This window comes from Cottoperca gobio, chromosome 7 (genome assembly GCF_900634415.1).
Source record: "Cottoperca gobio chromosome 7, fCotGob3.1, whole genome shotgun sequence".
NCBI classification, from domain to species: domain Eukaryota; kingdom Metazoa; phylum Chordata; class Actinopteri; order Perciformes; family Bovichtidae; genus Cottoperca; species Cottoperca gobio.
Genome location: NC_041361.1, coordinates 7056243 through 7079860, shown reverse-complemented (window position 1 = coordinate 7079860; position 23618 = coordinate 7056243). Strand labels below are relative to the sequence as shown.

Genomic DNA, 23618 nt, shown 5'->3' with positions numbered 1-23618 from the left:
ATGATTGTGCAGTGATTCCAAAACAAGGAAAAAAGAGTGCACGGCATTGGTTTTATTACATTTAACAAAAGTTAAAAACATTCAGCCCTTTGTTTGATCCCTGCACACAACTAACATGATTATTCCACATGTAGGCATACATTACATAATCTGCCTAGTGTACAGCAACTCTTATTCTGTTACTAATTTAAGCCTCCACTTATGCCATTTGAGTTTTTACAGCAGTTCACAGATTCCTTTCCTGGCATGGAGCCGGGTAAGTATGTAACATTGCTTGTCGAACACATTTGCAGTCATGTACTGAAAAAATGTGTGTTCACAAGCCAAATGTAAAAAAATTAATTTAAAAAAAGCTTTCTAAAATGAACAACAGGTGGTTTGTAATGAGAACTAGGAAAACTAGTAACGAGGAACTTTGATCTTTGAACTTTCTCAGTGTCCGCTTGCTTCTGTTTGACACCTGCTTGTGTCTTGGTTCCTCACTGGGAGCTGATACTGTCTTACACACTGTTCCAGCACACAAAACAGCACAGCAACTACATACGCTTTAATTATGAATGATCACTGAATATAAAATGAAAAGAAAGTAACCTAATATAGGCCATATGGAAATGTATACTCACACTGCCTGTGTAAAGACGGGCCTGCTGTCTTTTTGTTTTTTTAATAATGTTCATATTGGTGTTATGAGTGAGTGTGAGTTGAATGGTGGCAGTTGTTGCAGTGCTCAGCGGGTCAAAGCTAGGTGCTGGCTGCGAAGACCCCGTGATCTGATATTTATAGTGGGAGGGATATAAATAGCTGCAGTATGTGTGCGTACTGAGGAGCCTCCTGCCACTACTGTTGTAAAAGCCACCGAAGGTACACAGCCATCCGACTAAAGGTAAACACCAGAAATTAAATAAATAATATATAGAAAAACTACATGGATTAGTGAGGAGTTTGCTGTGTAGACAACCTGTTGAACTTTATCATTTGTAGCCGTTGCTTTTTCATGTTATGTTGATGTATTTACAGGTCATTTGATAGCACTTGTGATTCTGTTTAAAGTTTTCTTTATGACATTTCCTCTCATACTTTAAGATGAATATTTAAGAAATGCTCACAGCGATCATTCATGCAGGAGGAATCTCCGTGCATTGGTTTTGGCCACACTGAGAGGAATACCGTAAAGCCTCTGCTTTCACACGGCCTTTAAAGTTAAGAGCTGAAAAAAGCTAGAACAATATAGGACTGCTAACTGGAATCAATACATTCAAAATGTTGAGTGCATTTCAGTGTCACTAAACTAGTTTTGACATCTAATTCAACAAGAGGAATAAGACTGACTGCACTGTGCTGTAGTTCCCTTTCCCCTGTTAGTATTCAGGGCTGCGGTTTACTTTATGGCCGTCTCCCCAGTGCAGATCCTTGTCCATTGACCCTTTCTGGACTAACAGATGAACAAGGAGACAGAAGATGACTTTTATCAATCGGAGGACGACTTGGATGAAGATGAGGCAACGCAATATATCATTGAACAAAGTCTGATTGAATATAGAAAGCTCAAGGGATTGAATCCAAGGTTAATCTCTCGCCACCAAGTATTAAATATGTCTCTTTCTCTCTACACTGTTCTCTTGTTGATCATTGCAAATTACTTTTATAGCGATCTGAAACCTAGTGAAGACCCTGATGAGATTTTCAAAGCAATCAAGGAGGGTAAACTGTTTTAACTCTTTAACCCATCCAATCTGATGCAGATTATAATTTAATCTTGCCAGAAATTCTGATGTAATGTACCGTCCTCGTGTTTAGGTGATGAAGATGCACTGAACCGACTAGCAGGGCAACCAGAGGCTCTGTCCAGAGTTGATGAACGAGGATGGATCCCGCTCCATGAGGCTTCAGCGCAAGAGAATAAGAGGATACTAGAGATTATCTTCTCAGGTAGAGAGGTGATTAAAAATCATGATTGTATTGTTTGACTCTTTTTAAATTCTTTGCATGTTGATTAGTTGTTTGTGTTCCAGCATCACCTCCAGGTGTAGCCCAGTGTCGTACTCTGAAGGGGGAGACGCCACTGTTTCTGGCTGTAGTTCATGGACTCAGAGAGAACGCTACATTCCTGTTACAGAATGCTAGTAGTCCGGATCTCCAGAATGATGAGCAGGATTCTCCATTAGTGGCAGGTATCTGACATCTAATTGCAACAAATCATACAGAGATTTGCTCATTTTTCAATCTTCTCTGTCCTGCTGCTTATTTCTTAGCTATTCTGAATGACCAGTACGATCTGGCCACGCTATTGCTTCGCTACAGGGCCAAAGTAGACCAAGCAGGACCACTAAACAGGACAGCTCTACACGAGTCCGCCTTTTTAGGCCTGGAGAACTTTGTCTATCTGCTCTTAGAATCTGGCGCCAACCCAAATGCATGCGACGTCAAAAAGAAAACTCCACTGGCTCTGGCTGCACAGAATGGACATCTGAACGTGGTGGAGGTCCTGTTAGAAAAAGGTATACGAGATAAGGTGATTTAACCTCCACTTTGGCTTTCAAACGTATCTGGGTCCCATTATTTATTGAGTTAATCTGACAATTTATTGTGCAGTAGTGAAACACTTTGCAATTTTGCTTTTCATAAAAATTTGAAAACAAAGATTCACACAATACTGTGATATGTGTGTTTTATTTTTTAACAAATGAATCTTTCCATACTGTTTTCCAGGTCTGAAGATCGCCTGTTAAAGGAAAATTCTTATAGTATCTGTATTCATTTTGTAGGAGCCCATGTGTGGTGTGAATCAGAGTCAGGCCCGGTCCTGTTTGATGCAGCAGCATCAGGAAACCCCGACATGATCTCCTTGCTGCTGGAGCATGGAGCAGATCCCAACATACCTCTTTACAATGGTCATATGCCAATTCACCGCGTGGCCTACCATGGACACATACTGTGAGGAGGAATATCTATGTTACAACATCTAACTTTCCCACTTTTCAAATAAAGTTTGAACCGCTGTCATGTTCTTAAATGAGCACTCTTCTTTGACAGGGCACTGGAGCACCTCATCCCGGTCACTAGGCTGGACGCTGTAAAGGAAGGTGGGATGAGTCCTCTCCATTCTGCAGCCGCTGGGGGACATGCCCAATGTGTGGAGATGCTGCTCAAAGCTGATTACGATCCAAACTTCATGCTGCACCCAAGGGTGCGCTGCAACTATGATGACGAGCGCAGGTCTGCCCTCTTTTTTGCTGTGTCCAACAATGATCTTCAGTGCGCCCGCTTGTTGTTAGAGGCTGGGGCGATGGTGAACCAGGATCCTATCAACTGTTTGCAGGTGGCTCTTAGACAGGGCAACTATGAATTAATCAACATGTTGCTGAAGTTTGGGGCAAATGTAAACTACTACTCCCGTGTCAACACCACTCACTTCCCGTCAGCACTGCAGTACGCCTTTAAAGACGAGGTCATGCTGAGAATGATTCTGAACCATGGGTATGATGTCAAGCGTTGCTTTGACTGTCCGTACGGTGACAGTTCCCATGACTACGCTCCTTGGACGACCTCTATCATCAAAGACCTGGTGGTGAGGAGAAGCTCGTCTGAGAGAGAAAGTGGTGTGAAGAATTGAAGCGATATGAAAACATGGAAACCAGTTGAGTAACACTTTCTGTCAAGGTTTTGCTTTGACTGCCACTTGAGTCTTTGTTTGTCTCCTAGTTCTGCGAGGTGATAACAGTGTCCTGGCTTAAGCACTTATCTGCTCAGGTGGTGCGCATGATGCTCGACTACACCGACCACGTCTCCTTCTGCACCAAACTTAAGGAAGCCTTGGAGGAGCAGAAACAGTGGCAGGAGATCTGTCACATTCAAAGTGAGAACTGATCCGTGTTTAGGTATTTTCCACCTGTCAACTAAAGTGTATTGATCACATTACGTGCATTCATTGACTTTATTTACATTCAGGAAATCCCCGGGGCCTGAAGCACCTGTGTCGGTTGCGGATAAGGCAGCATCTCAGTCACCTGCGCTTGAGATCCCCAGTTTTCATCAGCTTCCTTCCTCTTCCTCCCAGGCTGAAAGATTACATACGCTACAAGGAGTATGACGTCTACAGCAGGGGAAGCATGGTGAACCCATAGTGAAAACACAGTGTTTTGGAGATGTTTTTCAAGTACATGTATTATGTACTTTAAGCGTTGCATTATTTACACAAAACTGTATGGGCTTTGGAGTTCTGTGTTTTAAAAAGCTACAATGCCTCGTTATAGTGACATCCTTGATAATAATGTTATTATTATTATAATTATTATTATTTCATACCTAGAATCTCGTAACCTAGAAAGTACCTAGAAAGAGTTCTCGACTTTATAATGTGAATACATGAAATTGAAGGGAGAGATGGTATGAAAGCAGAACACCAGTATGATATAAAAGGTTTACAACCAAATCAAAAACATTTAAAATGTCTTTCTTTCTTGTGAGATGGATCTCTGCCTCTTTGTCGTCACCTTGTGGTAGAATGCAGTATTACAAGAGTAGGTTTTAGGTATACAGTACATGGTTTTACAGTAAGTACATCTACTAGCCATCTCAGTGTCTGAGGTAAAGGTGTGGGGAAATAGGCCTTAAATATGTGAATAAAAAATGTTGCATAGTGATGCAAAAAGAAGATGTTAAAAATGTAGTAATTATGTCTAGCCTGGGCATTCATTGTTTCACGGCAGGATTTCACATATTTGCCCCAAAGTTTTATTTTATTCACACAAAGAATTAAAAAATAAGACAATCATTATAATTACAAAATGTTCATCCTCTAGACTCAACAGACCCCCCCACATGAGGCATAAAACATTTACACAGGTCTAATACAAAAATTGTATTAAGCAGAATAAAACATAAAAAATAACCAGAACTAAATTAAAATAATATTAAAATATTGATTAAGCGATTGTTAATTATAAAGACATTCCATTGGTCAGATCATGTTATAATAATATAAATAAATATTTTACACATAAAGTTAAGTTTCATTATAGTAGCACGTGATGATGGGTGGGGTCAATGTTGCCTCATGAATAAAGAATGTGGCTAAGATTAGTAAACATTAGGCTGCATGTTATTATAGTTTCTTTCACCGCCATGTTCACTCACACGTCCGTCACTACATAAAGTCTCGCAGTACACCCCCCCCGCCGCTGGGTGGCGTTTGTAAACATCGTGACGGCAGCGTTTTGCAGTGGTGGAGAAGAACGTGTACGTCATTTTCACAATGGCGGAGGCTGGGTGAGGAGGAGTGTGTGTGTGTGAAGCGGCGCCGTAATCGTTAGAGCTACATTGCCCGTTATACGTGCACGGTGCCCGAAAATGGCCCTGAACCCCAACGCGGCGGGGAAAAGGGACTCAGAATGTACCGAGACGGACGATCTCCAGCTGGAGGGTGGCGAACCCCCGAAGAAATCAGCCGCCACCTCGGCCACAGCCAACCAAAATGGCGATCAGCCTGGATGTGGAGACTGTGTAATGCCCGAACAAGAAGCCCCTGAGCGGCGGAGGAGCGTGCATACTGATGCCCGGAGCTTTAGCAGTTCTGCCTTGCCAGGCAAGAGACCGAGCGAAGAGCTGCCACGGAAAAATTTCCAAATCCCGAGGAAGATAAGAGAACGGAAAGGTGGTGCCATATCGCTGCTATTTTGAACAGAGCCTGTCCTGTCTTTCATAATTCTGCTGCTGCATGTTGCTAGCCTGCTAGCTAGCTGGATGGCCCCGCTAGTTTAACGAGTTGAACTTAATGTCCACCGACATTTTAGGTTTAGATTAAACCAACGTCATAGCATGTAAGCGCACGGAAAGTCTTGACTAATGTAGTGAGTTGTTGCAGCAGACGTAGCTTTGGTAGTCCAACCCAGGTACCCACGTTACAGCAGACAGCTACGTTCCTGTGAAGGCACCTGAAAGCATCACACTGCCCGTTTTGAAAGCCCAGCTTGTTTGGCCTCTTCACCCTTTTTCAGGGGACCATAGTCTTATTGAGTAATGTTGCTGCTGTCATGAGTGTGTTGCAGCCATCACCTGACAACATGTGTGTGTCACATTGACCTCAGTGTGAAGGGCATGAATAATCTACCCCACCCAACTTTTTAAAGATGTTTTCACAATACAATAAGTAGTGCTGCCCACCCCTTGTCCCAGCTTGATATCACCTGTATATCAGAGCATCCCTTTTACACCTTCACCTCAATACTCAAGAGTACAATACAAAGACACTGGCCACATCATGTCTAAAAAAAAAAAAACGCAGTAGTACCCTGAGCAAAGTGGTTGTTCCAAACCTTGCTGTCATACATCAGTTATTTGTGTATATGCAAAGTTAAGCAGAAGTTGCTGGACTTCATTTGAGCCACCCTTTTAAGCAGCCGTGCGTGTAGTATCTGGTCAACTCAGTAGGTTCCATATGTAATGCATAACCTGTCTTACTGTTGTGTGCCCGTCTGCATCTTTCTGCCTCACATGAGAGACGTTAACTACTTGTTACCCCACAGTCCAAGGCTTATGAGTTCATTCAGTAGTCAGCAAGTGGAGGTTTCACTACTTTGCATGTGTTTTGGATTGACATAATAAACCTTATGTAAACAGAGACAGATGCAAGGCTCGGTCCTCCGGTTTGTTTGACGTAAGGGATTCCGAGCTACTACTGTTCAGTGTTCAGCTCTTTCTTTAAATGATCTGCAACCCCATTAAGCTTCACTGAACGTACACAACAATTTATTGTTCGCAAGCACATCACTTGCTGCTGTATTGCACTGAAGTCTAATCACAGGTCATGTGTTTCCTCTTCTCGTGACATATTCATGGTGGATGATTGTCAGTTTGATTGGTGTTGTTGTCTCCTGTGGTTTGACTTCAAGTTTCCCCCCTCTGCACATGATATATTCTAACCCACTGATTCACCTCTCTGTGTGCAGGCTTGTACCAGTTTTTGCCCCCCGGCAGCCGGGAGTTTGAGGACCTTGTGAAGACTTTCTCCTCGTTTTACCTCGACTCATCGTCACGAGGAACCTTCTCCTACTGCAAGGCCAGACTCATTCACAATGAGCTGCTGGAGAAGGAGGTTGGTCAATGTCTTGGTCACATTTCAGTTGCTCCCTTTTTTTATTCATGAGACCTTTTTGTAGGTTGAAACCAAATATACAAAATCATGCAATATAGATTATAAGCAGGCTTCACGGCTTAGCTGTTAAAAGGACTCAGCATTGCTATTCTTAAAGTGCTCTGGTAGCTCACACGGGAAGGAAAGAGCACACGCTAAGGGCACGCTGTAATAAAATGTGATCCTTCAAGTTACACATTCTACCAGAGAGCCATGCATGTGAGTGCCGCCGTATTTCATTCGCTGTCTGCTCTTCTTCTTTTTGCGGCAGTTCATCGAGAAGCGGAGAGAGATGAAGCAGGAGGGGCGGACGGAACAAGAGCTGACGGAGTCGTACTGCTTCCTTTATCCAGACAAATCCAAGGTGTTGATGATGTACAAGTTATGACGCGTGATGGTTTCTCTGCTTTTACATGATTCTGAGCTTGTTTTTTTTTGTTCTCGTGCATGTCCAGCTCCAGTGGATCTGCGAGAAGGGTCTGTCTGTTGGACACTCCAGGATTACGACACTAGGAAATCATTCAATGGGTAACTTAGCCTCGGGCATATTGCCGTTTCCTCAAAAGGAGACTATTGTTTTGGATGGAAGGATGTTTACCGATCTTATGTTATTGTTTTGAGTGTTTCTCGCGTGGATTTCATTGTTAAACTGACAAGCATGTGATTATAATTGACTAACTGTAGATAATGTTACATGCCATATCGACACTCGTATGCAACAATATATCGACTAAATGTTGGCTCACAACTCACGACCCACTCGAGGAATGACATTTTCTCTCAAAACATCAATAAGTAATTGACATGATGTGTATGGTTTGAGTTTTAGAGGGTAAGCATGATACCTAAATGCTTTCTTGACGGCGTATGATTATGAGGCTTTTTGTCTAACTCAGTTCTTTTGTCCATGTAGGCGTATACGTCTCCAAATATTCTGATCTGTTACAAATCAATCCCTTTGAGGTGGGCTCGTCTGGAGACATCATCGTTTTCAAAGTTATGAGGGTATGGCCGCTAATCTATTTTCATTTAGTTGTGTTGATTTGCAGTTCTTGTGGGACCTTACGCTCACCAATATGTTTTCAATATGTTTCAGGGCCGAATAAAACACATCCATGAGAACATGCCTAAGAATGCCATGGAACCGAATCCGAAGTTTGACTCTCACTTGTCCAAAAGTGCCAATAGGGTTACGTCTCTGCTGTCTTACAGGGCTTTTGAGCTCACACAGGTAAACAAGTTATTACATTTCATGAACTGTTTGTTTTGTGTTATCAAAGTAAGTTATTTTATTTCTTAGACGTAAATTGTAATGCATGTTTCGTGCGGTCTTGTTTTTTAGCAATATTTTTTCGAGTTTGCGTTTGATGAGATCAAGACACGGCCCAGGCACGTGTGCCCCTACGCTGTGGTTTCCTTTCAGTACAAAGGCAAGGAGGCCGCAGCAACTCCTATGACGTCACACAGGTACATATTCCTGCAGGGAACGATTGGGGAGGTTTGCACAGTGTTCTGTGTTTGTAAACAGGCTTTGCTTCTCTCTTTAACAGGTTTAACACCATTTCCCCTGAAGGAAGGCGAGGTAAAACATTTTTTTAATCTCATATATTATGTCTGTAAACTGGCCATCTCACGCCAGGAGGGGAAAACACTGGTCTGCAATTGCTTTAACTGCTTTAACATGCGCGCTGCTAGTCCGTTACACCAACCAGTGCAAAACATTCTAAAGAATACGTGTCAAGAAATTGGCGTTTTCACTTATGAGCCCTACTTTCTCTTTGTATCTTGTCTGACCTTTGACCCTGTGCTGTTGATGCTGTCGCAGGGAAGAGCTGCTACACCGTGTGGAGTGGTCCCCTAGTGAACAAGGGCCAGGAGTTATTCCCAATCTGTTTACGATCCTCCTCGCGCCCCTACCTCCCGTACAAACTGTGAGTTAACCTTTTTTAGCCTTTCATATAATTCAGCGTATCTCTAGAAAACCTCCACAGTGTTACCAGACTTTCCACTGTTGATCATCAAAGACACTTTAGCCACAATGTGCTGTCCCAAAAAACAAATCACTATGTTATGATTTGCTCTTTGATACGTTTTCCATTTGCTTCCCTGAAGGCCTGAGAAGCTGACGGTGAGTCGAGGCATGCAGCTGGAGCAGGTGAAGCGAAAGATTCCCTCTGTGCTCTTTTCTTGGGACACTTACAGCGCATCACGGGAAGGTCAGTCCAGATTTCACATGTCATACCTGATAATTAAATGATAGAAAAATGCCCTGGTGATGTCGGTGATTATGCAATCACGTGATTACGCAAGTTATTCTAAATGCATATGCTGCATTGTATTACAGAAACAGCTAATCCATTGATTTGATTATAAACTAAGTGTTTGCATCATTCCAGATAAAGCTGAGCATAAAGAAAAGAACTCTAATAGATGAGTTATGGGTCAGCTTTTTATTCCAACTTGCTTTTCTTGGTCCGCAGTGATGAAGTGTGGGATGTCCTGCAGCCTGTTTGATGTGGTGGATGGAAAAGGCAAACCAACCAATGGCAGCTTGGCAGGGCTGGTCAACAAACTGGAAAGGGACAGGATGGTGAGTCACGCTGTAAAAAATTAAATTTTACAAAAAGGTCCAAATTCAGTTTATTGAATCCCAGTTTGCCAACGAAATAAACTCTGTGCCAAATTCAATTCAGTCACACTAAAAGCTTTTCCTTCGGAGCTTTGTTTTTTTGTTTCAAACGAATACAATAAATCTATAGCGCAAGTGTACACACTGGGATAAGTGCAAACCTGTTCCAGCACAGTCTGGTGTTATGATCGCTCACATTATCTGATGATGATGCACCCCGCTGCTTCTGACTGCAGTGTCTCCTCTCCTCGTTCAGGTGCTAGTGAAGTCCTTGTTCGACAGGGGCTTTCTCTTCCTGTTGTCCTCATCGCAGATGGTTCAGTCCAAAGGTGCCAGAAAGCTTTTACTCTCCTCTCACAATGCACTGTTGTGCCAGTTGAACACCTACTTGATTCCTTCGGTGAGGGTTCAGCTTTAAAACAAGTTGCTGTTTGTTTTGTAGAGCGGCGGGGGCGCGTTGAGAAGAACCTGCAAGCATTATTCATCTTTCAGGAGTCAAGGATGGTTGTCAAGTATTGTAAGTATTCACTCGATCCATTGCTTTTTCCTACCAAGCCCCAGTGGCAGCGTCTGCACGAAGCTCCCAACTGGAATATTTTATTAGCCAATAGCGAATGTTTGGATACAAGATCTTTCTAAAAACCTACCAACTAAATGCTCTTTTATATACAAAGTACATCAAAAACAGAGTTGAGAGGGTTCCATGTTAGAGCCCTGACTCCTGTAATGAAGACTTTAATAGTGCAGATATAAATCTTTTACATGACACGGACATATGTGTTCTCTCTCTCGTAGCATCGAGGCTGTTCGAGCCGGAGCCGCTGACGACTGAGCCCCAGCCTGCTATCCTGTCCTCCGTGGATCCCTTCGTCCCCGCTCTGCACTACGCGCTGTTCAAGTTGCGCCCCAATCCAGGCAAGGACCTGAGCTCTGGGGTGGAGCGCCAGGCCACCGACTATCTAACTCGTATAGATTCGGGCACGGTGCGGCCGTTCATTCTGCCCGACTACAAATATAACGTGGACGAAAGGACCAACCCGCTCTTGGTGCTGAGACCTAAGTTTAACATGGATGCAGTGCTGCATTCTTACGTCCACAACCCTGCTAACTACATTTTACCTCTGAACAAGACGAAGGACATCATTGAAAAAGTACGGAACCCCACGCCCACACCCACGCCCACGCCTGCTCCGGCCCCAGTGGAATACAGCCCTGTTTCTGACTGGGGCGGCTCGGACAGGGGCTCGGACAGGACAGAGAGACCCGCAGAAAGGCCTCCGAAGGAGAGGCCACCCCCGGAGAGGCCAGCACAGGAGAAACCAGCACAGGAGAAGCCAGCACAGGAGAGGCCAGCACAGGAGAGGCCAGCACAGGAGAAGCCAGCACAGGAGAGGCCAGCACAGGAGAGGCCAGCACAGGAGAGGCCAGCACAGGAGAAGCCACCCTTGGATAGCAGCAGACGGAGGCAAGGGCTGGCCCATTCTAACGGGGCCCAGTTGCAGCACAAGTCGCAAATTGAGTCCCCGGCTCAGCCTCCTCAGAGGTTGCGGCTGTCCCAGAATGAGTATGATAAAGACAAGATGAAACAGTTGCTTAAGCTGATTCAACTTCATAAGAAAGCACTCGTGAAGGAGCCTGTGAAGGAAAGGGGAGAGGACGGCAACAGTCTGAAGAGGAAGTTTGAGGGAGATGAGGGGGGGGGCGTGAACAAACACCAACGCACAGATCCGCTGAGCAATGGGGAACCCAGCAGAGGTGAGGAAGGCTGCCTGCAGCTGTTTATGTAGCTTGATTTTAAATGTTCGTTTTCTTGATTTTCCCACTTCCTGCCCTGGAAAGTGCATTCCTGTTTGAAATAATGACTCATATTAGATTCAACACACAGGCTGATGAGATCTCAGTAATTGCTTTGCTTATAATAATTAAAAAACCTGCTCCCCATTGGCACTATACGCACACGCACAAATGAAATGACTTGAGCTACATGCATTTGTGTTGCTCATCCCGATAGCTGTTAATATTCCTGTGTGCATCGACTCTCACAATTATCAAGAGTTAAATGCACTAGAACCTGAAAGAACCTGCCTCTTCACTTACGGTAGCTCATGTCTCCTCCTTAAATAACATTTCAACTTGTGAATCCTTCTTCACACTCCCTGTATAATGCACTAAGATACGATGCCTCCCTAATTAATTGTGTGTATCCTGCTAGGAGCCCAAGCAGATGAGATCGGAGATGAGGGCGGGCAGAGCGACAATCTGACAGCAGTCATGGAAAGCATGGGCATCTACGACACTGACCTGAGGGCTCACGGCAACACTAACGCCTCGGCAGTCAACGAGACCCAGCGGCTTCTCAAGATCCTCCTGGCTACTCTCAACAAAGCCGTGGCTCAGGGTTCAATGTCTGCGCAGTCAAACCACGGAGAACCATCGACGGGTTCAGGAAGAGGGGAACCTGCCGTCCCTGAGCCAGATCGCACCAAACAAAATGAGCCCGCATCTCAAACCAACTACACAGAGGTGAGATGTGTGGCTGATTCTAAGGTTGTTATTTTTGGAATATTTCACCATGAATTAAAAATGTTTGTAGATCAAAACAATAACTGGTGTGTTCACTGTTTAGGAGGACATGGACTGTAGCCCTGGTAGTCCACTCGGCCCTGGCTCCCCAAAAGAGCAAGCGCACACCTCAGACAACCCAACATGGGTTAAGCCCGCCACTGAAGGTACCTCAAAGCAGTCGGTACACACACACACACACACACACACACACCCTTGTGGGCAGTTTTAGATCTGGTTCACAAGGCATCACTGTGACACGTTTCCTGTCTCCTTTCTTCTAGACAAAGCACAGCCTTTTCCTGAGCCAAAGCCCGAGCCCGAGTCCGAGCCGGAGGCTGTGAAGGTGGCAGACAGACACCCGGAGCCAAAGACGCCTGCAGCCGTGGAAGTAAAAAAGGCGGCTGCACCACCCACGTTACCAGTCGTAGAGGAAATGGCTTTCAGGCCCTCCATCAGCCTGGACACCATACTCAACCAGGAAATTCACAGTCTCACCTCTAACATTAAAAACATCATGCAGACGCAGCACATCTGCTATTCTTCGCGTCTATCCCCGCGGTTGCCTCCACGCCACTGCTGGCTGCCCAACAGCTGCTTCTCAGACTTTGTTGTACCCTACGTCTCGCCTGTCTCCCTTCAAGGACATGTCAAAGCACTGTGTGAGAAGATGGACAAGTTGATCCCAGCCCCACCTGTTCCCTCCAAAGTCACTTCTCCACCTCCCGCAGTGACAACATCTAATCTTACAACACCACCCCGCACCCCCATACAGACTCCCAAAACTAAATCGGACTCCTCCCTGTCAAAGAGCACCACCTCCTCTCAGAGTGGTAAAATGGGTCCCGTCAAAGGCAAAGGGGCTAAGTCTAAATCGGAAGGCGTGTCAGCAGAGTTTGGGGGAGAGATCTATTCTCCCTCTCGCGTCACACCAGACTCTCCAGAGAACAAGTCCCATAAACAAGGCCCTCCTTCTGGGAGTGGGCCCGGCCTGCTGGCTGGCAGCCTCATCGGTCAGCTAAAGCCTGAGGTTTTCAGCAGCCTGGTGGAGATCTTTAAGGACGTCACCAAGAACACGGTCAAATTCTACATCTACTCCGAGGACGAGGGTGAGGAGAGCACGGTCTGCAAGGAAATTAAGGTACGATGCAAGGTCTCAATGTGGTTCAACTGTTCATTCTCATTAATAATTCATCTGTGGGATTGTTTTGTGAAGTTAATCGTTTTAGCCAATGAAATGTCGTGAAAATGCCCGTCACCAGGTCCCAGAACCCTTCAATCTAAATACAAACTCCTCACATTTGAGACGCTGGAACTGGTGATTTATTTGATGCATTACCTCGACTTTAACTGGATTATCAAAATCTCTAATAAGTTTTGTTGAATATTTAATCAAATCGTTTAAGCGCTCCTCCGAATTGTTACATCTCCAAATCTGACCTAGTTGCACATCCATTTTCTTTCATACTCCTTCATTTAGATCACTTGTTGTTATTGGAGCCTCCGCAGCCTTCTGCACTTGTAAATTGCACAAGTGTAACCGCAGATTGACAGTGGGAATGTGAAAGGCGACACTAGCTCCTCTTTGTCACTATGTGTTCCATGTCTCAGTGCTCAGCCTGTATCTGTCGAGGCAGTCGGTATGTGTAAGTGTAAGAGAGAAGGACACGTTCATCTGTCTGTCTCTAACCATTACGTCTCTCCTGTCTGTCACAAAGGAGTACTTGAAGAGTCTGGGCAACAGCGAGTGCAGCCCGCAGACATTTCTGGAAAACAGCGGCAGTTTAGATAAGCTCCTCATCATCATTCAGAACGAGGACATCGCCGCACACGTGCACAAGGTACGATCTCCTCTCGTCATCTCAAGTCACAGCTGATCCAGACGGGGATCAAACCGAAATAATCGCATTCCTAATTGGATTTAACATCTGCCGCACAGTATTGTTTTCTTATTACAAAGTTATTGAAGAACTCCGTTTGTGACGACCTCGACCTTTTTTTTCACCCTGCAGATCCCGGCTCTGGTGTCTTTGAAGAAGTTGCCTTCAGTGAGCTTCGCTGGAGTGGACACTCTGGACGATGTCAAGAACCACACTTATAATGAGCTGTTTGTGTCCGGAGGCTTCATGGTGTCCGATGAGTTTGTCCTCAACCCTGAGCTTATCACGCAGGGTAAAGTCATTCATACGAAGAATCGGTTGCACGCTGCTTCATATCGATAGATATGCTTTATTGTTTTTATCAGGAAGTCACATTTCAGATCAACATCTCAAACCTGAGTACAGAGAAAAAGAAATGTTAATAGTAATGATGTAAAAATAAAAGTCTTCCCATGTAGCGTAAGCCAGTCCTGAGTACGGGTGTTATAAGTATAATATCTCAGGCATAGGAGGGACAATAAATAAGGGATTCATTCTAATTTGAGATCTTGTGTTGCTTGTTTTGTCCAGATCGTTTGCAGGGGCTGCTGAAGTTCTTGGAGGAGCAGAGCACCCCTGAACACCCCTGGCAGTGGAAGGTGCACTGCAAGTCCCAGAAGAAGCTTAAAGAACTGGGGAGGTCGGTATCTTGAGTAGGAACTTACCTCAAAATAATAGTAATCAAAGTGGGGCTGCAACTAACGATTCTTTTAATCTGCCGATTTATTTTCTAGACTTATCATTGAGTGTGTAGACGATATCAGAACATGTCCATCCCAGTGTCTTGTTTAATATAGGGTTCCTTAATCAGAATCAGAAATCCTTTATTAGTCCCACAACGGGGAACTTGACCTTGTTACAGCAAAAGAACAAGAAATTAAAGTGGCAAGTACACAATAATTAAATAGAATAAAATAGAGTAAAAGTGAATATAAGGCATTGTATTCCTTAATCTAAAATTAAGATTCATTTTTCAAAAGTCTTAAAAATGCTAAAACATGAGATTTGCAAAGACGTTGCTTTGTACAATAACAAAATAATTGTTAACGTCTATTTAAAAAAATGCCTCTCGCATTAACTTCCGATGCAGATAAATTTCATACCAAGTGGCTTTCAAAAAAAGTAAAACAATTAATGTTTTTATTAACTTGCTGAAGAACCCTGTAATATGATATAAAACGAAGAGCCGTAAATCTCAACAGCATTTTTCTGCCATTTGTGTATTTTTGTTTTTTAAAAATCGTTTGCAATTTTCTGACTATCAATAAGTCGACTAATCCTTGCATCAAATCAAAATTTATCTTCAGCAACTTAAGCCAGAATTGAGCTATGAAATAAATGTCACAACACTATATGGTTTTACTATATTTTGCTCTTCTCTTAAAGGTTAAATGCCAACGCCATGGGGCTCCTGAACCTTCTTACAGCCTATCAGAAGAAGCATCTGGTGGAGTTCCTCCCTTATCATGAGTGCGACACCCAGTTGCGACAGGCTCCTGACCTGGAGTGCCTGATCAAGCTCCAAGCTCAGCACACACAGCAGCGGCACCTTATCTTCCTCACAGGTATGTTCATCCTCTTCACTATAAACTGCAGCTACATCTTTTCACCAGTCTTCTGAAACAAGAATAAAACTACGACTTTATGTGTTGCTGTTAAGATGTGTGTGTGTGTGTGTGTGTGAGATCCTCCTTTTATACCTTCTAAATTATATACATTGTTAGAATGATATAAAAGTATTTACTGTTGTTCTGACCTCCTGTCGTTGACATAAAAATGTTCACTGAATTTTACATGTTGCTTTGTGTTTTGACAGAGAGGCCATTTGAGATGTTTCTACAGTACTCCAGAAATGGAATGGTGATCGGGAGCATTGATGACGTTATGAGCGGTTTCCACAGTCTGATTGGCTCCATCAATCAGAATGAGCTTCCAACACCGCCCTCTACAGGTTGGTAGCGTCAACAGCAGGACTCGACACCAAAAACAATCGTGATTTCCTGTCATTTTGCTGGAGTGTAATTGCTTTGCCAAATTGCCTTTTTTGTTCTGTACAGTTATCTTAGCAGTTAAAATATGTCTGTACTACCTAGCAGAGCTTTTAAAACACATTTTGTTCTGGTAATGCATCTATAACACATTTGCTTGATAATATCTTCCTTTCCACTTTTCTCTCCCTGCCCTCTCCTGCTCTCCCAGCAGTAAATGATGAGTGTGTGGAAGAGGAGGACATGTCATTAGACTCTGATGATGGTGAGCCAAACACCATATTGGATCCCTCAGAGCAGAACAAGACCGTTCAGAAGGGGAAGCCTCCACAGCCGCCTCCACCAGAGATGGAGGAATTTCGTCCTCCGCTCCCAGAACAGCAGGCGACCCCTGACAGAACTCCAACGCTGTCTGACTACAGTGCTCTCAAAACAGCCATCTCTCAGTTCAAAGCCACCAACCAGATGGGAATAGGCTCTTCAGACATTGGCGGCTTGTCACCGGGAGGTTTTCCTGTGAATCCTCACCAGAGCTTCCTGTGTCCTTCAGCCTCGTGGTCATCCTACACTGGATCTTCTAGCTATGCGGCCTCCCCGGCCTATCCTGCCTCACCCTGCAGCATCACCCAGGAGCAGGAATACCGCTCAGCCTCTGCTACAGCTGGACCTCTAGCCAACCTGGCTTCCCTCCCCTTGGAGGTCAAACCTCCCCCTCCACCTCACCTCATGATGCTGGGCCACACGTACGGCTCGGACACTGGAGGAGCTGGGGCTCCTGGCAACTCTCCGCTTACCACCTCGCTTCCCTACACAGACCATAATGACTCAGCCCAGCCAGGTTACATGGCTGGCATTGCTAAAAATGCTAGCGGGACCCCCACGCAACATGACAGAACACTCAGTGGCCCTGGGGAGGGTCTATGGGGGACAGCAGGTACCAGCACTTTTCAGACTGCTAACAGCCAGGGTGGGGTCACATCTGGCTCACTGGACCCCAGTGGGCTCTGTAAGACTGGGGAAACCCTCGGAGGCAGCACCCCTGGTAGTCAGGGGGGCAGGACTCAGGTGAATTGCGCTAACAACCTTGGAGCTTCTGTGGGCATTCCCACAGCGGCCACCAGGGGGGGCTCAATAGTCAGACCTAAGCTGCCTCCACATCCAATGTGTGGAATGGGCTATGGTAGTATAGGTGGCATCCCTGGACAGATGGATCATGGGCCTATGCGAGGTGGTATGGGTCCTGGTTCTTTAGGGAGCTATCGAGGAAGAGGAGTTCCACCTGTAGGAATTTGGCCTCGGCCAGGACGAGGACATGATCGGGGGGGTGGGACTGGAGGTGCACCCTGCTTTTGGGGTTACCCAGCAGGCAGGGGAAGGGCACAGGATTACTACTCAGACTACAAATACACTCACAATTATGCTCCTGAATAGACAATCATGATCGAAGGGGCAACGCAAAGGCCATCATCCTCCAGAGACTATTAGAGCTGGCTGAATGTAAATATTTCCTTGTCAAAAACACATTGATTTGAATCAGTTAATAAGGATCCTGGTTTTTCTACATTAATAAAAATTGATACAGGCAGTGCCGAGTGTCCTACCGTTGTGTAAACTTTATGTACACTCTTTCCATGTGAGCTATTTGAGACCCTGTTCAAACCACTATATTTATATTTGCCAGCAAATGTTAATGGCCTTCCAGCTTCTCGGAATTTAACATGTAATTTCTGTTTGTTCAGGTTTTGAAACGGTTTGTGAACAAGGGGAAAGGCTGATATTTTTTTAAGGAAAAAAAAAAAAACTAGTGAATGAAATGTCACTTTTGCTGTTGGTTTTCTCTTTTTTTTATTTTCTTTTACATATTTGGTTGTCCAAAATTCTATTAAAATAAAACATTTCAAATCTTGTTTGTGTGACCAGTTTGATGACAGTGTCAAGCAAACTATTAAAAATATATAAATCACCAGCTGTCTTACTGTCCTTTCACTCAAACTCCATACAGATCCCTGCAATCTATTAGTGCAGTATGACTGTGGATAATTCAACCTCACCAAAATAAGGTGTGTAATATGGAAAACAAGCCTAAAGTAAAATTATGAAATAAAAAATTCTATGATTCAACAGATTATATTTCTATGAGAAATGTGTGTTGGTACGCATAAAACTAGTGTATTGAAAAGCCTTTGATACTCTTGACAAACGGAAATTTTCTGACCATGACAGAGGGCACAGGGCACTGCAGCAGAAATCACTTAAATCTATTTTCTTCTGCGGGGTAATCTGTGTGTGGAGAGCAGTTTGGAGGAAATGCACTTAAAAGCCTTTTGAGACTTCATGCTGAGTGCTATTGGCCCTTCAACTCCCACCACTGAAAGGATCATTAGGAGGGTCCTCTATTACGTGTGTATATTGTACTGTGACATTAACTCAGTGGAGTATCTGGTGGGATGATTCACCAGGGGGCGCCATTTCCTCTTAATGCGGAAAATAGGATAAGACTTTATCTCCAGAGCCCCATTCTAGTTGATTCTATAGATGTGCCGTGGTAACTCTGGAAACTGTGAGAGCATTTCCCCCTATTAGATCAGTAACACCCATTACACAAACACTGAGCTTCTCCACAGTTACATTTACACCTGCAATACTTACTGCTAATGCAGTGTTAATTCATTGAGTTGTGTTTGTTGTCATCCTCAGAAGTGTTAATGGTGGAGGGAAAAGCACACTGATCATTGATTCAATTACTGTACAAAACTGACTGATTTAAAAGAGAAATACATATAATACAATGAAAAATAAACTGATTATACAACAGAGATTCAGACAGTGCGTCCTATAATAAGTATTAGGAAGCAATATTCCTAAATATTGGTGTGCGTTGTGTGTATTCTTCGTGTATTTTGTAAAACTGGAATATATAGCATTACCTTTCCATCTAATAAATGGCATGAATACACAATTTCAGCTTCACAAACATGTAGGAACTGTTTGTTTTTTGCTGCCACTCGGGGGCAGCGAAAGGTGGAAACAGGCCTTGAACACAACACCTGTCAAGATGCTAATGCTAATGCTAACCTGTTAGCATACAGCTGCCTGTTTACACATCCAGCAGTTGGAGAGAGACAGTGAAGAGAATGTAAGTCCAACATTTACTTTTGTTTTAGCTCTGTTTTGTTCTCCATCAACTGCTGAGGGAAATATCTGGCGTTTTAGCGGCTAAATACTCCACCATGTTCACCAAACAGTAGCCTGTATTAGCTGCTCACTTTGTCTGTGTGCCATCAGGTGTGTGGCTGGCAGCACACAGCGCGGTTATCAGAGCTGCTTGGGCAATGAGAGTGAACCTCAACATGTAAAACCCCCTCTAAACCTCTCATGGTTTAATTTTGATAGCTGCTCAAGGCACAGGGGCTGCTTTTCTGCAGAACTAGTACTTAAAGTGTATTTTGTTGAAAATGCTTCTGTATTTTTACTTAAGAAGGATTTGTAATGCAGTGTTTTTACATTGTAACATTGGCATCTTTACTTGAATAAAGGATTTGACTACTTATTCCACCACTGACAACAAGCAACTCCGTCACATAGGCTTCACATAGTCATTTGATTCTGTTTTTAAAATAAAAACAAATATCATTGGATTAAGTTATAAAGTCATAAATAGGTCAAGAGAAAGATGTTTGCTTTGTGCACAGTTCCAAGGTCGGTCTAATGGGATCAGTGAGCTGTGGAGTTTCTTGGTACCGTTGCAGGATGTAGGGCTTTAGGCCAGAATGAAATGTAGCTCCACTCTTGTATGAGTGTGACTGAGTATCACTTCTCTTGTTACGTGCCTCCACACCTCTTGCTGTGGAAATCCTACAGTTTCCACAGTTGTTGTTGTTTTTAGTTTGCAGCCTATGAGTCAACATTGCCTCTGAATGGAGCTTGACCAGGGAGACGTAAGAAAGATTGCATATAGCCCCTAAAGAGGCCAATCTTTGTGGTGGGGTTATACACTGAAAACTATGCCAGTGGCTGTATTTGCACTGAAAAACATACATAATACGGTAATACTTATGAGACTACGTCAGCAACAACCATGCTCTGTGAGGCTGTATTTAGACACGACAGTGCTTTGAGCTTAATGCATTCTACCATGTGGATGTTGTGCAAATGTAACGTTTACATCTTAGTAAGCATGGTAACATTAGCTAATTAGCACTAAACACAAGGTACAACCAACAATAATGCAAATGGCATTAGTTTAGCATGCATTTGGTCATAAGCCATAGTGATGGACACATTGCAATTTTGAACTGATCGTTGCGCTAGAGAAAAAATTTCAACAATTCATGAATGTTTGTTCAGTATCAAATTCATGGCAAACCTTCCACCAGTTGTTGAGAAATTCAGTCAAAACCACAAATGTGAACCTCACAGTGGTGCTACAAGAAATATCCCTCATCGCCTGGGAACAAATTATGTCTTCAATAAATTCTGTGCTAATCAATGTCAATATATTTAACTTAAAACAATTATTGTAAATTTTGAAATCATCCTTTGGGAACGGGGACCAACCTGACAGTGCCTTCCTTGAGCCATGCCTGCTAGTATGGCTCAATAAATAACACCATAAGTTACATTATTAACTATCACTGACACCATAATACATTGTAGATAGGGTACATATACTGTCTCTAACAGCACAGGTCTTTAGTGGAAATAATAAAGCCATATTTCATCAGAGTTTATTGTCGTCTTTTAGTGGACAAATGTGACGGATAATAACAAGGCAGGCACCATTACCACATGATACAATAAAGCTGGTGGGAGAAATGACACAAGTTGAACACCGAGTAAGAATAAAAAGGATGTTGTCGAAAAGTGGCCAACAATATAAAACTTGAAATGCTTCTTATACTTAAATCATTGTGCTGTCAAATCTTCTAATACCCAAATTCTCTCCATTGAAGCCCAGAACAGCATTAGAGAGACAGTGGGGCAGGATGCTGACTGGCTTATATAAGCGTATCACTGCATGCCTCGTGTTTGTTTGCAGTGAAATGTGATAGATCTATACAATTGATTAATGAGGCATTCATGTGCAAAGTCCCCCACAGTGACAAGGACTGAGACCAGAATCCTGTTTGACATGTCGGACATCCCGCTGGTTTATCCTCCTTTTGAAAACACAGCAAATGTCTTACGTTCATATTCAGTGCAGAGGTATGATAAACAGCTGTTGTCTGGTGTGCAGCAGTCTTTTTGGGGATGCAACCTGCTTACTTCCTGAAATAAAAAGATGTATGTATATAGCCGCTTACTGGACTGTTCTGGAAACGAGTGCTGTGTATGTTTACCGAGCACATATTCGAGTAAAGTGCCCAATTAGAATGAAGTAAGGGTTTTAGTGGGTTTGGTGGCATTGGACCTCCACCAAGGTTGTGTATGTCGGTGTCTGAAAGATGTATAAGTATCTGCCACAGCTGGATGCCTCCACTTCTGCCTGATGACTGTTTTGACAGTTCAGTAATAGCCCCCTGTTGACAGTCAAGGCAGCCCTCTTCTAGTGAAAGCAATTCCGCTGGTGCTATTCAGAGTAAAACACCCCTTTCACAGTAATTAGATTCTTGAATACGATGATTTCAAATCCCTTGGAGCCCAGCCGAACCAGGGAAAACAATTAATCTGGAAAGAGAAGTTCATGCTTTAATTGAAGCCCGATGGAGTGTTTTGCTTTGGATAGGGGCATCTTTTAAAGCATCAGCAGGTCTTTCCTTTACATTTGGGTAATTTGTTAGAGCGGTTTCAGGATCATTTGCAGACAGTCTGAGCGATATGGACTCACACTTTAAAAGGACATCAGCATTTCCAGGCTACACAGAAAGGTGCAGTTAGTAGGACTGTCCACAAATATGTAAACGTTAGAACAATTTGAGAACATTTCAGATAAACTAAAGCTGTCTGTTTTAGAAATATGTGTAACAATATGATAGAGCAAGAAATAGGATTTATATAATGATGGCTTTTATACCTGTTTTTTCAAATGCACTGATGAGGCCTCTCATTATCGATAAAGTGCTTGCTGTCCCTGCTTAAAATAAAACGCTGGATACCAAATGGCATCAGGCTACTAACTTCACTCATTCGTACGCTGACTGGCTGCCTACACACTGAGGTTGATTCCTTAAATCAGCATTGTGGTTACATAACCAGGGTCAACTGTGGACCCTTTGTAAAATACAAAGCTCTTGAATAGAAATGCTCAAATCCTGTCCTCTATGTTTCAACCTGTCTGCTAATCATATCAGAAACATTAAATCCCGACCCAGCTGTGTGTGCTGTGTCAGAGAGCGGAACCAGATTAGAGGGATTTAAATACACTGAAATTGACAAAGCACCTGGTTTTTATCCTCGTTGTAATCTCCTAAAACCTAACCCCAAGCCATCAGCACCATGTAATGTCTCTAATACTCTCTCTGAAAAACAACGAGTCATGTCTCTTGACACGAGATGTTACATCACACGCACATATCAGCATGTTACATAATCTTTGTTCAGCAGTTTAAATGTTGCTTACTGCCGTGAAAACTTTGTTAAATAGAACAAAGTCAGCGGCAGTGTGATTAAACAGAGTGGTGCATCACAATACAGCGCTCCCCTTAGTCTGACGGATCTTTGCTTAATCCCTGAGAGTTTAATGGTGATGGAACTCATCGCTGTCAAAGAGCTAGCCTGTCCCACTTTCATGCACGAATGCCCATTTGATTTTAGATTTCCACCTTTTTTTTAATCTGCAAATTTACATTCAAGTTGCACAACAATATTAGTCCTCTCGGGGCTTTAAAGAAGTCAAGTTTTAATTAAGGATTTAGAATTAATCAAAGGCCCCGCATCTAATGACATGCTCTACTTTTGTGAGATGCGGGGTTACTGACAACTTCTCTTTCTACATTATACGAAGGATTACATCTAATCCTATTCAATCTGGATGCAATCCTTGGTCCCACCCAGTGTTTGTATTAAGATTAAACTACAATCTGAAAACGTTGTGGATGCATGGATTTAAAGGAATTGATTTGACTCTTTTGAGGCACATTGTTTGTCTCATCGGGTTTTAAACATCCCTACATCCCCGACCTACCATAAGCTCTCTTTGGTCTTTCATGTCATCTACTTAATGTTCACATCCCACACACTTATGTTCTTTCATTGCAATGCATGCAAGTCCTTCTTTAACATCTTTCATTTCTGCTGTTGTAAGTGTGTAATTCTGTCATTTAAAGCATGTTAACAGTGATGTTTTTTTAAACCACAAAGCTATACAAAGTAATGCCCCCTTCAGGGTTTGCGTCAGAGCATGCTTGAAGTAGGCTATTTGTCATTTCAGTTCAAATTGTGTGGTTGTG

The 23618-nt window shown here is 43.3% G+C and overlaps 2 protein-coding genes across 6 annotated transcripts; both read left to right on the top strand.

The window, feature by feature from the left end:
- Window positions 1-816: 816 nt before the first annotated feature.
- On the top strand, window positions 817-4421 carry asb14b (ankyrin repeat and SOCS box containing 14b). Of its 3 annotated transcripts, none has more exons than XM_029436086.1 (10): window positions 817-883; window positions 1402-1564; window positions 1649-1701; window positions 1798-1929; window positions 2013-2171; window positions 2253-2498; window positions 2766-2934; window positions 3034-3568; window positions 3703-3856; window positions 3949-4421. In XM_029436086.1, exons 2-10 carry the CDS (start codon window positions 1440-1442, stop codon window positions 4122-4124), a joined length of 1749 nt encoding a protein of 582 aa, XP_029291946.1. In that variant the 5' UTR covers window positions 817-883; window positions 1402-1439; the 3' UTR covers window positions 4125-4421. The 3 variants fall into 3 exon arrangements, with proteins under 3 accessions (XP_029291946.1, XP_029291947.1, XP_029291948.1); XM_029436087.1 differs by having other exon boundaries at window positions 824-883; window positions 1407-1564; XM_029436088.1 differs by lacking the exons at window positions 817-883; window positions 1402-1564; window positions 1649-1701; window positions 1798-1929; window positions 2013-2171 and having other exon boundaries at window positions 2374-2512.
- A 774-nt stretch (window positions 4422-5195) lies between these two features.
- On the top strand, window positions 5196-18196 carry tasorb (transcription activation suppressor b). Of its 3 annotated transcripts, none has more exons than XM_029436091.1 (23): window positions 5196-5653; window positions 6948-7093; window positions 7404-7496; window positions 7588-7660; window positions 8046-8137; window positions 8229-8363; window positions 8475-8599; window positions 8683-8714; window positions 8958-9063; window positions 9245-9348; window positions 9613-9722; window positions 10018-10090; window positions 10204-10278; window positions 10557-11516; window positions 11974-12284; window positions 12388-12490; window positions 12608-13464; window positions 14042-14164; window positions 14336-14495; window positions 14774-14882; window positions 15629-15807; window positions 16059-16193; window positions 16442-18196. In XM_029436091.1, exons 1-23 carry the CDS (start codon window positions 5350-5352, stop codon window positions 17659-17661), a joined length of 5625 nt encoding a protein of 1874 aa, XP_029291951.1. In that variant the 5' UTR covers window positions 5196-5349; the 3' UTR covers window positions 17662-18196. The 3 variants fall into 3 exon arrangements, with proteins under 3 accessions (XP_029291951.1, XP_029291950.1, XP_029291949.1); XM_029436090.1 differs by having other exon boundaries at window positions 11974-12308; window positions 16445-18196; XM_029436089.1 differs by having other exon boundaries at window positions 11974-12308.
- The last annotated feature ends 5422 nt before the right edge of the window (window positions 18197-23618 follow it).

Coding starts and splice junctions, on each gene's coding strand:
- asb14b (XM_029436086.1), top strand. CDS start 1,440: ATGAACAAGGAGACAGAAGATGACTTTTATCAATCGGAGGACGACTTG. Junction 1,930..2,012: donor ACTAGAGATTATCTTCTCAG/GTAGAGAGGTGA, acceptor TTTGTGTTCCAG/CATCACCTCCAGGTGTAGCC. Junction 3,857..3,948: donor GGAGATCTGTCACATTCAAA/GTGAGAACTGAT, acceptor ATTTACATTCAG/GAAATCCCCGGGGCCTGAAG.
- tasorb (XM_029436089.1), top strand. CDS start 5,350: ATGGCCCTGAACCCCAACGCGGCGGGGAAAAGGGACTCAGAATGTACC. Junction 7,661..8,045: donor ACTAGGAAATCATTCAATGG/GTAACTTAGCCT, acceptor TTGTCCATGTAG/GCGTATACGTCTCCAAATAT. Junction 12,309..12,387: donor GATGTGTGGCTGATTCTAAG/GTTGTTATTTTT, acceptor TTCACTGTTTAG/GAGGACATGGACTGTAGCCC.